Source organism: Hypomesus nipponensis, chromosome 21, assembly GCF_054491055.1.
Source record: "Hypomesus nipponensis isolate SF chromosome 21, ASM5449105v1, whole genome shotgun sequence".
NCBI classification, from domain to species: Eukaryota; Metazoa; Chordata; class Actinopteri; order Osmeriformes; family Osmeridae; genus Hypomesus; species Hypomesus nipponensis.
The window spans coordinates 13,543,003-13,559,519 of record NC_140381.1 but is presented as its reverse complement, the minus strand read 5'-3'; the positions used below and the strand labels follow the sequence as shown (position 1 = coordinate 13,559,519).

Here is a 16,517-nt window from a genome sequence, read left to right as displayed (position 1 = left end):
TGTTTGAATTTGCAATGTTATATGACCCTCAGTGATCACAAATTTCCCGAACCCCCCTATATAACAGTATATTTCATTTAACCTTACTTTGACCATTCTTGATCTGATTTAACCCATAGAGTCAAATAACTGTAATTCCATTTGTATTGGCATAATTTGGTTCATGCTAACCCTTTCCTGCCGGACCATTCAAATATGGGCATTCAAATGCCCATGGTTCCCGCCTTAATATCTTTGCCGTCCAATCACCGATTTTATTTCTGAAAACTTCCAGATACTCATGACAACTTAAGCTCAAAGTACATATCATTGGTTAAGGGGTTACTGGGAGGGTAAAATACATGTATCGTCAGCAACAGCAGCCATTGTTTTCCGAGGCTGAGCCAGAGCGGAGACCATGGGAGATTGCTTACAGTGTTAGATTTACAGCTTCAAATTGAAATCGGAGACGATATTATGAGTAAAGACAAGTTTCTTAATGTGTTATCAATATTGTCAATTTAAAGTCAAAACCTTTTCCTTACGAAGAATTTGTTTGTGGGAGTGACGCAAGTTTTTTCAGGAAAGAATGACGTGTCTTGCTTGGCCGTTTGGGACAGGCAGCTATGGCGGTAGTAGCACTGTTTAGCTTCGATTTGAGCAGATTTCTAAAAAACTTGGAAAAACAACATTAACTAGCTAGATTATGTACACTGTAAGCTAAATGTACATGCCTTGCTTGGCCAATTCGGTCGATTGTGGAAGAATCTCGAACGTTTTTTAGTTATCGAGAGGAGTATCCAGCCATAGCGCTAGCTACTTTTGGGGGAGGATAATTCCGGTTTCCCCTATGTCTCCACTAGTCACTAGAATGGTCATAACTTTTAATTAAAATATGATATTTCTAATCTGTTTTGTGTTCTAAATTGCCCACAGATTTGTGGATATTCCAAATCAAAGTTTTTCTCCATATTGTAATTAAAGTGGTTAAAAATTAAGTTGTCTGATGAGGTATGATGGATGGAGAAGTTTTTGAAAAAATGGCTGCCTGAAACCACCTTGATAAAATATGATTTGCCTTAAAGGGGCAATTGATTGCAAAACCGATTTTTCCTTGTCATAGTTGAATAACGACAGTTCAGTGGGTAAAATGAGCATTCAGTGAATATCAAAGTCCATTGACACCTCTTTCCTATTCAAATCTCAAAAAGAAAAAATGTGCCTGTAAAACGCTAGCTTTTCAACAAGCCACCGGTGTGACGTAGGACCGGGGACCGCCCTTTTTGGCTCTGGTCTGTATCTTAGTCACTCCCCAAAATTTACATCCAGACCAGCCCGAGATAGCGTCTATCTCCGATACGAGTTTAGCTGCGCGCTGCTCTGTGTAGGCTACTTATAAGGAATTACAAAAAAGAACGTTTTGAATTATAACAAGGATATTGAAAATGGACCACGGTCGTAAATGGTGTGTTCCAGGTTGTACAGGGAAGGCTAACACTCACAGTCTTCTTAAGGAGCCAAACATTCGACAGGCATGGCTGCTGTTGTCTATGAGAAGATCCCGGCAAAGTTCGACACTCAATCATTCATTTGCTCTGAACATTTCACCCAAGACAGTTTTGACAACCTTGGACAATTTCAAGCAGGATTTGCTCGGAAGCTGAACATGGAAACGAAGCTTTCCGAAGCAATGAGCTATTTGACACAATTGTCTCGAAAAAGTATCGCTTTTTCGAAGCGTTCGATATATCTTCTCCATAGTGACATCTGCTGGTCAGTTTATGGTATGGCGACTGTATCGAGCGAAGGAAGGAATCAAGTGACGTCAAGTCCTCGAGATGTCAGTCTCACAATTGTCATTGACAACTTGATAAAGGTTGTGTGACAAATGTTTCGATTTGCAAGTGTCAAAAATATGTTACATCTTGTTGTATTATAAACAACGTAACGTCTTTGCTACTTTACGTTTATAACATTTATTTTTAAGTTCTTATAACATTAATTACACAAAGTGTTTAACTGAGTATGGCTTTGTGGTAAGTGCGCAGCCTCTCACTCAGACATTGTGAGATTGCATCCGCTCACCCTGTTTTAGTCGAAGTATATGCTAAATGAATACATTATTATATGATAATGTAAGCTAACGGTAGTGTTGGGTGTAACGCGTTACTGTAATTAAATTACTTATCCACTGAAAAAGTAAAGTAAGGTATTACTGTTCATCTTTAGGTAATTTAATTACAGTTACTTGTAATGTACTTGCGTTACATACCTACTATAAATTACTCAAACAGTTCTGTATAAATCAATATTGAATTAAAATCTAAATGTATCGTTTTAGGGAAAAAGTGAACACGCCTCTTTAAAATCGTTAGCTGTAGTGCAGTTGCACGGGAGATGCGAGTGTTTGCTGCATAAGCGCGAGCTCTAGCGGTTTGAAGTGGTAGATTTTGGACATGGCGGAAGCAAGTAGCTCTAGCTGTTTTACCAAATGGAAATATTCCAAATACTTTACCTTTTTGTCACAGGTTAACAAGAACATTAATGTCATGTCCAAGCTATGTCCTGGGGAGAAAAAAATATACGCACAAGTAACCTACTGAAGCACCTCACAAGGCAGCATCGACGAACAGTTTTCAGTGATCCATGTTCATCAGAATCAGAATCAGAAAGGGTTTTAATTGCCATGAGAGTTTGCACAGACTAGGAATATACTTTGGCATCGACAGATAACACTTCAGCAACACCTGTTAAGCAGGCAAAACTTTGACTTTGAAGTTGAAGTGTTTGAAGGTGAGCTTAAAAAAATTGTTGCAAACTAGATTGCAGGAAGAGATGCTACTGCTACGTACTGTAGAATCCTGTGATGTCATGTTTAACTTAAATATAAGCTTTTGTGTGATGCACAAATTGTTTTTTTAACTAAAGATGAAAGAAGGTTACACGTGTTACTAACATGTTAAGTAGGCTATGTTTTAAAAAGGTAAAAGGCTAAACTGTTGTTGCCAAGTTTGACTTGTATTTAATTATTGAAAGACTTTCCTTTCTGTTGTCTATCCAGTCAAGGTTAATAGGGATTGTAAGAAGTAATGCATTATAATACTTATTCAGTAATTAAATTACTTTTCAGACAGAGTAATTACAAAAGTAATTTAAATACAATATGGATGAAGTAATTAGTAATTAGTAATAAATAACTTTTTTGAAGTAACTTACCCAACACTGGCTAGCGGTTAAGGTTTTGGAACATGCTTTTCAACCGGGAAAGGGATGGCCACATTTGAAGGCTGGTAAAACTAGGGAAATATGTAGGCTATGTGCTTGTGTACGATCTCATCTGTATCTATCTCTGTCTATCTAGCTCTGGCAATCTATCTGTATCTCTGGCTCTGTCAATGAATGTATTCTATAGCGTCCGTAAATAGGCGTATGTCTCCTCTCTATAACCTACAAATATTAGGGATTTCTGATGTCTTTTAAGCCTTTGAATAAAATGCCCTTTGTCTCAGCTGCTCGTGTGACGTCCGATGCTTCAGACGTCACTTCGACTCTGATCGTGGTTTTTGCTCATTTGAAGCCACGCTAGACACATTTGTATCGGTACCAATTGTTTCGAAAGGTCGATACCGCTTCGTGAGCACGGTATCGACCGTAACATCATTACTGGAAAGAGGTGCTGTTCCGACCGTATGCTCATTGCAACCGCAAGCTGTAAGGACAGTATGATGTTGTGCTAACAGTTTTTAGCAATGCTAATGTGTTCTGTATATAGCATAGGTAGAATGCTAAATACGTTTCTACACACATCAAATGACTCTAGCAAGACTAGCTGTAGTCAGCATTAGAAGGGAAGCTTCCGAAAAAATAGCCAGAAAACGAACAGCAGTCTGGCTTATTGCTAACGCCTGTCTAGATAATCTATTTGAAAGAAATGGAGAAAGGCAGGTGCTAGATACAGGATATGTTAGCATTGCTAGTAACTGTTACTACTAGTAACACCTAGACTGTACTAGTAGGCATGTAAACTAGTTGAGCTTGCTAACGCAAGGAGCATAGGTAGAATGTGTGATAATTTAGCCTAGTTTATTGGCAATGGGGCTAACGTTGTTTCATGTTCCTGACTGTGTTTCATTCAAATAAATAACCCGTGTCATGTAAATCTACAATTAACGATGCATGTTTGTCCAGATCTTTGTCAGGTTATTTTTCTGCAAGATATCTAGAGCTAGCTAGCTAACTATAGCTGAGTAGAATCACGATATGGTTTGGTTGCTAAGTTGTAGCCTAATATTCTATGGTTTGGTTGCTAAGCCTAACGTTCTACCCACCCAAGTCAATCCAGTTTGCTTCAACAAAAGAAGTGGAAACAAGTAATGTTATCATTTCAAATGATATGTAGTCAATCTGTTGAAAACAGTGTTGTGTAGACATAAGATTTATCTGCGCGTTTTTATTTCAAGTCTCCACCTTCGGTGTTTCAGTGAGTGCTGCTGTTGGTCGTGTTGCGTTTTTGCTCCCCAGCTTAACTCTTTGAAAACCAACCAATCAGCGCACAGCTTATCTAAATATTAATGAGCATACCATAAAAGGAGAAAAGCTATTGTTTTTTCCCGGGAACATTTCATAGGATCTATCAGGGGGCATAGAAGAGCACCCGGGCCATTTTCAACCCAACCGATGTTACATACCCTATTCGGAGAAATACCCCAAAAAACTGTCAATTGCCCCTTTAAGTAATCATATATTTCTTCACATCATAAAAATCCACTAATTCTCCTCTTCAATATGGTATAAACAGTTAAGGTGTATGATTTAATATGAAAATTCATGAAAGATTAATATGAATATCATATTTCAACAGCATATGGAATGTTCAGACTTTTGTCAATACACTATTCAGTTTCCCACCTTAATTTAAACCAGAAGGGACTTTGTTTTGGTTGTTTGGCCAATATTTAACCCCCCACAACCTTGACAGAAGAGGGGCAGAAATTGAAGCAGTGACACTTGTCATAGCAAAACAGGCCAAGACTTCCCCAAAAGTCACCAGCCTCTCCACAGGCAGTCACAGGGCCATCGCTGCCTCCAAACCAGCCCCTATTCCCTGAATCATCACACCTTCAAGATCAAGGATGAGACAACCTCCAGAAGCAATCTTTCAGAAAACAACTCAGCTAGAACACGCTGATCTGCCACTGGCAGCTGGGATTAGTTGGAGACATCCACATGCTAGTCTGCACGTGCTTAGAGCCCAGACATCCTCCGTAGCCACGGACAGACTCTGGAGGGGGAACGAACGCTCCAGGAGCACATGCTGAATGACACTGCAGACTGGAAAACAATGGTGGGTTAATTTGTCTTCAACTGCACTCTTTAGATCTTGCCAGTCCTGGAAGAACTACTATTGGGGAATTCTTCCCTAATCCTATTGGACAACGCAACTGTACTCTTGATTGGACGAGTGTATACATTTGTTTATGTCAGAATGCACTGCCATTAGTAGCATGGATATACCACTAGCATGGACGTAACTTGAAAATAGCAAAGCCTTTATTCAAATAAACCAATGGTTTATTAGCAACCAATTAATCAGTTATCGTCTTTCCTCCTCTCCTATCAATAAGATTTAGTTTTCAAAAATCCACCATTGGTCAAGCTCCAGTCCAGACACAAATACTATGTTGCTATCAGTGAATGTTTTAGAGCAACTACTGTTAATATACTGGCTTTAAAACTTAGGACGGATCATTAACTATTGGTAAAACAGTAATAAATATTTTGATAAGTGGAGAGATGACACTTACATTGAGATATTCAACAGGTTTGGTAACGTTAAACTTGTCCATGGTGGAGATGATGATGGCTGGAGTGGTGAGGAAGAAGAGCAGGAGGAAAAGGATGCAGTTGATAATGAAACAACGAATCCACCAGGAGATGCCCCCTAACGATAAGTGCTCCCTGTGAAAGGAAATAAAAAGTAATATGTAGATTTATCTTCCACAACTACACACACGTAATGCTTTGAAGTGAAGATCAGCCAAACAGTCTAAGTGTGAAAGTACTGGTACTCATTCAGTTCCTTCAAATCTTGCAACTCCCTATAGAGTGCAATTATTCAACAATCATTTCAACACATATAAAGCATGATTGCGTCTCTCTGATGCAGCTCTATGCTGCCACACCATGTGTTGATACAGGGTTGTACAATACCTTCTCAATAGCTACAGGTGCCCTGAGATGAATGCTATGACAAATGCTCCGTAGTGTTGATTTAATTTTGGTAAGTTTACATTAGTGTCCTTGGTACTGTGTAATTACATGAGCACTATGCAGTAGGAAGTGCATTGAACAGCCTGTAGTTAATTAATAATGCAATTATGTGTATTCCACCAAGCTCCACTCTGAGCACCATTCTGCTCTTTCACACAGTAGCTATCTCCTAAATGCTATTTTAGCATTTAGGAGAATGCTATCTCCTATTAAAAGTGATATATATATGTAAATAGTATATAATATCATATACATAGATATTGCATGACAGAGTGTAATTATAAACTGTTCCACAACATTTACATACTTAGTAGTTACTCCATTATTGCATTGCCTCATACAAGTTAAGAAAGTACACAGAAACAAGAATTCTAATGTAAATTGTTATTTTACTGGGTTAGAGTTCCCTGACAGTAACAACAATGTACATTAGCAAGAAACTACTCCCTACCTCACTACACTTATGGTGGAGCACAAGACACTGTCTTAGTTGACTTTGGATGACTGCATTGTAGCCTCTGTTCTAAACTGGAACAGGTTTTGGCGCCGTCCTCTTTGAATATCCTTAGGGATTAAGGACAAGCTAAAGTTCCTTTGGGGAACCTTCCAATAGTTTGTCTGGGACATTTTAGGATTGTGAGGATTGAGGATCGAACCCCTTTGAACCCCTTTCAGAAGCGTAGTGGCCACATGCAACCTTTGTTTTATTTTTTGATGTGTTTGGTTGCTATTGCTCTCATTTGATTGATAATGATGTTTATTGCATATATGTTTCAGTATCTGTTCACATGGCATAAAAACACCTTCGTCTCAAAGGCTCCCCTGTCGAAATAAAGGATAAATAAAAGTTACTGATTAAAGTAGTCATAGGTAAAATGGACATACAGAGAACCTCAAGTCCCATTGACACCTCTTTCCTATGCAAATCTCACAATTTGAAACTGCCGCTGTAAAACAGGCGGTTTCCAAAAAGCCACCAAGTTGATGTCAACTCAGTGGCTCCACCTTATTTGGCTCTGGTCTGGATCTTTGTCAGGCACCAAAATGTACATACACATCCGACCGTATGCTCATCACAACCGCAAGCTGTAACTATGATTTTGGCGCTAACAGTTATTAGCAATGCTAATGTATTCTGTATCTTGCATAGGTAGAATGTGTGATGATTTAGTTTATTGGCAATGGAGCTAACATTATTTCATTTCTCTGATCGTGTTTCATTCAAATAAATAACCTGTGTTTTCATCCATCCATCACCTGCCGCTTTCCAGGGGTCGGGTCGCGGGGGCAGCAACCTAAGCAAGGAGGCCCAGACTTCCCTCTCCCCGGCCACTTCCACCAGCTCTTCCTGGGGGACCCCGAGGCGTTCCCAGGCCAGCCGAGAGACATAGTCCCTCCAGTGTGTCCTGGGTCTTCCCCGGGGCCCCTTCCCAGTGGGACGTGCCCAGAACACCTCACCAGGGAGGCGTCCAGGAGGCATCCTAATCAGATGCCCGAGCCACCTCAACTGGCCCCTCTCGACACAGAGGAGCAGCGGTTCAACTCTGAGTCCCTCCCGGATGACCGAGCTTCTCACCCTCTCTAAACAAGGTTTTCTCCCTTTAAGGCTATGCTCATGAATATTTAGATGAGCTGCGCGCTGATTGGTTGGTTTACAGCGAGTGAAGTTGCGGCGCAAAGACACAACATAGCCAAACCTGCATCTCGAATTATAGATTTACATGAAAACACATATGTTTATACGTTCATAACTTATATGAACAGAATTTCTAGGCACAGCCAGGGCGTTGAGGGGGTCCGGTTTGGTGATCTCAGGATCGGGTCACTGCTTTTTGCGGATGATGTGGTCCTAATGGCTTCATTGGGCTGTGACCTTCAGCTCTCACTGGAGCGGTTTGCAACCGAATGTGAAGCAGCTGTGATGGGAATCAGCACCTCCAAATCTGAGGCCATGGTAATCGACCGGAAAAGGGTGGAGTGCCATCTCCGGGTCGGGGAGGAGATCCTGAACCAAGTGGAGGAGTTCAAGTATCTCGGGGTCTTGTTCACTAGTGAGGGAAGAATGGAGCGCAGGATCGACGGGCGGATCGGTCGTTGTGGTGAAAAAGGAGCTGAGTCGATAGGCGAAGCTCTCTATTTACCAGTCGATCTACGTTCCTACCCTCACCTATGGTCACAAACTGTGGGTAGTGACCCAAAGAACGAGATTGCGAATACAAGCAGCCAAAATTGTTTTTTTCCTCAAGGTGTTCGGGCTCTCCCTTCATTCTAGGGCTATTTCACAGGGTTGCATTAGGGCGCATAGAACAGCACCCGGGACATGTTCAGCCCAACCAATGTTACATACCCTATTCGGAGACCTTAAGGAACAGTGTGAAATACCCTGTGAAATCCTTCTATGGCCCCTTTAAGATTTATTGGCAGATTTTGTAGATTTTAACTCTCCACTGGGCTTTCGAATGGTAAGTGAATGCATATTGTATTTTATGAAACACTATTTGCTTATTCACTTACCTTACAAACCACCAATATTGTATCTTCCACACTTAATAATCATTGTCATCATTGTATATAGCATCGTTGGGTTTATCCAGTCTCTAAATCTCCAAAATGTTGATAACAAATCACCAATCAACTCTTCTTGACTGCCTTTCTTTCTTTAGGCGTGAAACAGCAGATAGCCTGTAAATTTATTCCGATCCTCACCACCACATTATTAGGCGGAGTTTTGCAAAGCAAGTATGGTGTGAACTGATTAGTCGATTCGATCTTGATCATTAATACTGTGGTCTGGGGCACCTCCGACTCTATATACAGACTTTGTGTGAGAGCCTCTTACCAGCGCACATTCTGAGGGTCAGGGGCATAGGTTACACTCCAGTTGTAGACATGGAGGCTCTCACTGAACTGGGATGACCTGGGCTCCTGGCGACATGTGCAGCCTTGGCACTGACAAGCATTGAAGTCCTTCAGAATTCTAGAAAGAAAATAGTATCGGTCCTTTTAGTATGCTTTTTTTTTATAGCTTTATAAGAGAGAGAATCAGGAAGATGAGGACAAAACAGGAATTTATGTGGTATTGAACTTTTAACTGTACTATTAATTGTACATAAAGTATAATTTATGCATGTCTGAGATGGCTGAAAAGCTATGTCAGCAATTGACACTATGGCACAAAGTTGGTAATACAGACAAGATGAGTTTGTGGTTACAGTATGTATTACTAACTGAGGTAACATCAGATCCCAAAACATAGTATCAATATCATCTCACATTGCAGTCATAGCTTCATTCTGGAAGGTGACGAATGCCATGCCAAGGGGTTTGGTGTTCACTTTCTCTTTCTCTTTCCTGTACTCTTCTTTAAGTTTGGCCTCCAACTTTGTATAGTAGCTCACAGCCTCTTCCTGGAATACAGCGACTTATAATTACAAGTATGATTTTATCTAATTATCTTTTTGGCAGCATCACCTTTTATTTCTGTGTGCTTTCAGGTTTGTAGTGGTTAGTACAATTTACATACAAGGAAAAGTACAATTTATATCTAAGTTGGTAGACAGACAAACTTTATACAATTCTGTAAAATATAATGTGTCTTATCAGTCAAAAACATTTAAATTGCATTCACAATTAAGCTTGAGAGATGTACAGGGCATAATTGGAAGTGTCCTACCTCCTCACAACCTTTGATGACACAGCAGCAGAGGTGGCCACAGGGCTTTGGGTTGATCATGGTGGGCATGTGCTCTTTGGCCATCAAGTCAGTGAAGAACTTCTTACTTCGTTCTGTTTTCTTTCTGTTAGAAACACAAAGACAATAACACTATCAACAAGCCCTATTCCCTACAGACACATACAGAGTGGCCTACACTTGTAACCCCTACTGATGTCTCATCAGACCATAGTAATGCAGGAAAGTCCAAACTAATACCCAAAACACTAATGCCTACAAAACAAATGGGTAAAATGCATTCATGTAAATGGGTCTGTTCTCTGACAGTGGGGGACACAAAAAGGCATTGTGAAAAGTGTATTAGACACATTCGCACTTGAGTGTGTTCCTATTATATTTCTGACTACAACTTTAACAATCAACTGCTGTCCACTCACTGACCTTTATAACCATGGCCTTTCTTTACAGATGTAACATAAATACCCAGATAAAGTTACACTTTCTTTCATATTTACAGTAAAAAATACCTGAAGATAAACTAGTAAAACATCACCACTGCATTGTTTGGATAAACTGGGAACTGCACTAAGATTAAAATGCACATATTTGTTTTGTAACAGTTAATTTACAGTAAGCATTTTTCGCAAGATTATTTAAAAGAAATATTTACAATGATGGCCTGGCAAGTAGTAAAAGCAGGGACTGTATGTATTGAGATTGGAATTCACATGAAATGGAGTCTATAACAAGACAGAATAAAGCCAGAATAACAACAGCAAACAAACAGATGACAGGTACCAACAAAACTAAAAGCGAACACAAACTACAAAAGGAGAGCCCAAAGACATAAGCATGTTGGGCGCACATATTAGAGAAACGGTAACAACACAACATGGTAATTAGGCCACACAACAAAGCAGCAGTTGTAGAGGCAGCAACAATGTCACATGAAACAGCAAAATTGACCTTGATGAAATCCTTAAAATATTTTCCTTAAGGTTAATGCCATTGTCCGAACTTTGGCACAGTTAAAAGCTTACCGCTCTGCATTGAGAGACATAAGTTTGGCAACATTGTAGCAGATCCGGGCTTCCAATACCGTACAGTTCTCATAGGCTTGCCTGTACAAGAAAGAACAGCAGCATCATTTAAAATGACATTTTAAAAGCCTCAAACACATTCTATAGCTAGAGATACTTCTTGCGAACGAGTCACCTTCTGTAAAGACACTGGAGACCAATAGTGCACCAACTTTTATACCTACATGCAATATTTGTATGTCTGCAGTGACCAGCAGGGCTTTTAATAATGGACAGCCAACCTTCACAAATGGGGAGATTGTGTTCACAACACAAACATATGATATCAGTGTTGAAAATAAAATTATTTTCTACGTTGCGTAAAGTGCGCCTAATTATGTATTCCGCGGTTTGTACAAAAAACGTCCGTGAAAGCGCGCCTCTATTTTGCGTTGAAAATTCTGTGCCTCTTAAAAACAGATGTAAACCAGGATGCGGGTTTCCTCCTGGTGAAATGGCAGCAGTAATCCAAGCAAGACAAAGACATAGGCCAAGGAGACAAGCTGAAAGGATTTTTGCCATAAGGACACTTTTTCAGTTGAGTGAACACAAAATCATTACGCGTTACAGATTAAGCAGCCATGCAATATTACAGTTTTTGTGCCGGTGTGGAATTCCAGCATTGTATAATATTAAAATTTGATGTTACCTCATGAACAAGCACATCAATTTCATTATCACTACATCTTTGTTTTCGCTGTTTTGACTTTGGTGGCTGATCCATGATAGAAAGAGAGAAGGCAGCCCGTTCAATTGCACGTTTAAATGCTCGCAATTTACGGTAGAGTGGGCGGAGAAAGGCGCTGATTACCCGATGAACTGCAGGTTTGGTAAATACAAAGTAAACTGAAGTATCACAGCGTGCGCTTTCTGCGGGTTGGCCATGGCACTGATGACGCTACCTTTGCAAATGTACGTACACGAGGGCCTCATAGTACATGTCAGGAGGAAAGAAGAAAAGGCAGAATGTAGCTTACTCAAAGTGTTGCTTTATGTGCATTTCCTCAGCATACTTTGAGATTCCATTAATAAATAAAGTTCGCTTCACCTGGAAAAGAAAAGGGAAGCATGAATGCATCACAGTCGAAAGTCATTTTAATCAACATAATTTTGTTATTTTTTGTATTACTAATATGTGCATAATAATTCTATAGAAAATCACCTTACACTTGATTTGTGAATTCTGAATATACTCCTTTACTTAAAGCATCACTGCAGTTTTTATAGAGACAGATCAGAACCTCAGCAACAATAGCAGCATGACATCCATACCAGGTCATCCTCCTTGTAATGCATCTTGGATGTGTGTCGTCTCATGCTGTACACGGTTAGCAGCAGGTACATGAATGCAAACGACGTGTGGAGCCACAAGAGGTTGGTTCTAAAGCAAAAACAAAATGTTATCCTCCTTTATTTTGATTAGTCAACCTTGAGGATAATCTTCCAAAACAGCGTAACATATTTTCAATCATTGTCAATCCCTGACAAAATGAGGAAATCTTAGCTAAATCTGTACCTACCCAGATTTAAGGTTAGCTATCGTGGTCCGTCCAAAGCTATATGCATTATTCTCTGGTAGAAAATAGAGTTAAAATTGTATTAGTCCATATGGAAAAATATTCCTCAAACATTAAATTAAATTATGTAAACAGTCTGCATTTTAGCCCACTTGTTAACACAATGCCTGTGGTACTGGTGCAAGGATGTTTAAAACACTCAAAACATCTAAGTGTATGTTTGTACAAATACTTGATTTATAATTGGGAGTTATAGCGGTTAGGGAATCGGGCTTCTGAAGGTCGCCAGTTCAATTCCCGGCCTAGCCAAATTACGTTGTGTCCTTGGGCAAGGCACTTTACCCTACTTGCCTCGGGGGAATGTCCCTGTACTTACTGTGAGTTGCTCTGGATAAGAGCGTCTGCTAAATGACTAAATGTAATGTAAATAATACATTGTTTTGTACTCCTTAACTTTTGGATGTAAAATGATACAATGACTGGAGTTAGAGCAGACTGTCAGCTCTGTTCAACCTAGTGTATCCTAGGATTTAGAACACCGCGGTAAGAATGAAACTTTGCGAAGAAACAACCCAATAACTTTAGCAATAGAGTGGCTAAAACTCTGTTCTTCTCAACAAAGACAGGAACCCAATTACCGGGAGATCAATCCCATTACAGCCACAGCGTCTTCTAGATAAGCCCTTGCTTGTAATGATGATGTTCGAACGATGCTAGAGGGCAAAGGACAGGGGTGCAGCAGGCTAATGGTGCTAACGCTTAACCTAGGAAATTAGAGGAGGGATAACTTCTAAGGATGCAATGGAGGTGACACAGGTGGTGGTAATTGGATCTTCATACACAGAGAGGAACTTGTGATCTAGTTAAACGAGGTCCCAGAGTTGATCTATTTTTAAAATAAATAAACTATGCTTTATTTAACAGGAATAACACTTCAAATTATAAGCCAGTAGCAATTCAATCTTTTCCTAATAATTGATTATACGTATTCTCATATAGAACTATTATACAAGTTCAATATGAGCCTGATAAAAGCATCTTAAAAGCATTTGTAGTCAGGTATTGGTTTGTTCTGCTACACAGGCAACCATCTCACAATCCATGTTTTTAGCCAAACTCTAGTCACGATGCCACACTCACCCAACAGGTTACCAGAGAAGTTAACAGGCAAAACAATGCCCACGGAGAGAACGCCCACCACCACTAGAAGACCGATGATATGGCGCTGGAATGAGAGGTAGTGCACTGCATCCTCGCCACACTTCTCCCTGATTTCTTCGTCCCTGACGAGAACAAAGAAGTAAGAGGTGGCAAAACTGAAAGGCAAGCCAACACAAAATCTTGAGAAGGCCTATCGTCAAATGAACGTCAAAGTTACAGAGTGAGCATGTCAGGAACTCAGACTACACCAATCTAAGAAAAGTTGTGTCAAAGTTGATTGCCACCACAAGTTGTATTGTATATTACATGCAGTATGTGGATGAGGAATTATTTGGCATTACAGTTTTGGCCTTCAGTCTACATCCAGGAAATACTTAAAGTTATGGAATGAATGGGGATGATAGCGGGTATATCAAGACCTGAATTTATAATTTTCAGATATATAATGGCATACATACTTAATTCTGAAGATAGCCGTCAGCCAGGAACAGAAGCCCTTTGTTGAAGACACAGAAAATGACAAATGTAAATCACTTCTAATGAACATTTGTGATTCTGTGAAAAAATTTAAAAGTACAAGAATTTCTGCTACTCTCTTTTTTGAGCTGGACTGTGGAAATCAGATCCTGACTTGACTTGAACTCTAGTCACGAGATACAAATGTATGGATTTTAAAAACAAAGCTTTCCCTATTTTTAAACAGATAATAGTAGCTAGAAAGGGGGGTGGCGGATGGTGTTGTACTAAAGGCTATGACAGTGGTGACGCAGTGGGAGCCTGTGCCAAAGAGAGTAGGAGGAGGATTAGAAGGAAAAAAGGTGGAGGAGATAGCCTGGACCTGGGTTGACTTTTTAAGAGGTAAAAGAGAGCTGAGGGGCAACAACTGGATTAAAGTTGAAGAGTTGAAGGCAAAAACATGTTAGGGAGCTGTGCTGTTACGCATGACCATGGGATGTATGGAGTTGCATGACTGGATATTTAAGTCTTGGTGAGCCATCTTTCAAGAATTTGGTTTCAGCTGCTACAGTCATTAGCCTGTTGTCTTGTAAAGTGAGATTATCTTTTGCAAGATACATTACTATAAGAGGCAAAACAGGCATTCAAAAGAGTAATGTTCACAAAAGAGGCAGCAGTGATATTCTCCTTTTATCTTTGCAGTTTACTCGTTGGGTTGGAACAATACAAGAACAGACCTATGAATGTATGTGTTCTACACAGGAGTGTGAGTATGTGTGTATGGGCGGGGACAGGATGGGTCTGGGACATTCTTTAGGGTGGACTTTTGTGTTGAGCGGACACAAGGGCGTATTCACATGGACAAAACCCTTCCCTGTCATGACTCCACCCCCTTGCAGGCATTCGACCAGTGGATTTGCTCTCCTGACGCTTATCCTGCATTATTTAACAGGGATGGGAGCCAAAGCCAATGGAGTGGTTTAACCAGATGCACATGCAACCAGCAGGAGACAAGATCCCCAGTGGGGAGACATGAGGAGGGGGAGGGGTTCTTACGTTATCCCTCTGTTCGAAGTCGACAGAGCTGGAGACAGAGGTGAGGCGTTCATAGCGGTCTGGTGTTTCTGAGTGCATAGCTGAGGCCACACTACAAACATAGAACAAGCGTCACATTCAGATAATAGGATAAAGGCACTTAGAAGACAAGACCATAGGTTCTCTCAGGAGGAAAAAGCACAAACCGTGATTGTTGCATGCTTAACTATCTTTTAATGATGTTCCTCAAACCAAAGTAAAAGACTGTCTGCATAGAATATTTAACGCTGCAATTACTAATCTTTTTAAAAGCTCACACACAATGTACAGCAGATTAAAGCCAAAGTAGTGACCTGGGGAATGCAGAAAACCATATCTCAGAACAACAGGACACAGTTAGTCAGCATTACATGAGCAGTTTTCACCACCTCAATGTGGTTTTCCATGTGAAAAACCAACTTCAGACATAAATGTTGGTATAGCATAGTTATTTTTGGGTCATCCCAGATTTTGACAAGACAGTTTTACAGACTGGAAGATGTTTAGGCCTGCTTTCAACTCAATGTATAATTCAATTACAGATATATTCCACAAATAACAGGCATACGAGAAGAGAATCAATAGGAGCTATAAGGAGCTAAATGTATTTATTTTTGTAAAGATTCACTTAACAGCTGGATTCCAATCAAATAACTATTACCCCTACGTCCACTGCCCTCCATTGAAAATATGAACAAAACTGAACGAAACAGCATTCTTTTCAGATTGGAACCCAGACTGTACTTTTTGGAACCCAGAATATGCTACTTCTATGGTCTAGTGTTTAAAGAATGAAAATGGGAGTTGCTAACATCACAGCTAAATTCACAGGGGTTTACAGAGACTCCACACACCCAGAGGAGCTACTGGAATTAATACCAACATCGATACACAGTTTTACCTTTTCACAGGCTCATAGTTATTCCTGTCTTTTCTTCGACTGTGTTATTGTTCGTGTGAGTAACAGAAAACATGCATGGCAAAAACATTAATTACACATGTTAAGAGGCCTTATAGACCTTGTGGCAGTTAGGGCATCAAGAGTTAGGAGAGACAAACAAGTCAATATCAACACCCATACGACAATTACACAGAAGCCCCTCATGGTGAAATAGCAACGGTCAAACATAAGAGAAATCTACAGTAGAACCGGGTGAAAAGAGCCCTCCCACAAATCCATGACTGCTCGATGCAACTTTTCTTTTGCACAACACACACACACAAGAGCGGGGAAAAAGGGAGTGTTAGTTCACCAATGAGCAGAACAACTTTGGCACAGTGTGCATCAGCTTCCCAACCAACGAGGAG

General features: G+C 40.2%; 1 protein-coding gene across 9 annotated transcripts in view; it reads right to left on the bottom strand.

Annotated features, from left to right (window-relative positions):
- Positions 1-16,517, bottom strand: part of LOC146238086 (mechanosensitive cation channel TMEM63B-like) — a 79,706-nt gene that overhangs the window by 25,733 nt on the left and 37,456 nt on the right. For all 9 annotated transcript variants that reach the window (XM_084685282.1, XM_084685287.1, XM_084685289.1 and 6 more), the window contains 11 exons: positions 15,192-15,282; positions 14,138-14,175; positions 13,659-13,801; positions 12,522-12,573; positions 12,274-12,382; positions 11,979-12,049; positions 10,963-11,043; positions 9,923-10,046; positions 9,523-9,656; positions 9,089-9,226; positions 5,784-5,937 (listed from right to left, as the gene is read on the bottom strand). In XM_084685282.1, the coding sequence (XP_084541408.1) occupies positions 5,784-5,937; positions 9,089-9,226; positions 9,523-9,656; positions 9,923-10,046; positions 10,963-11,043; positions 11,979-12,049; positions 12,274-12,382; positions 12,522-12,573; positions 13,659-13,801; positions 14,138-14,175; positions 15,192-15,282 (1,135 nt within the window). The remainder of the gene's footprint in view (positions 1-5,783; positions 5,938-9,088; positions 9,227-9,522; positions 9,657-9,922; positions 10,047-10,962; positions 11,044-11,978; positions 12,050-12,273; positions 12,383-12,521; positions 12,574-13,658; positions 13,802-14,137; positions 14,176-15,191; positions 15,283-16,517) is intronic.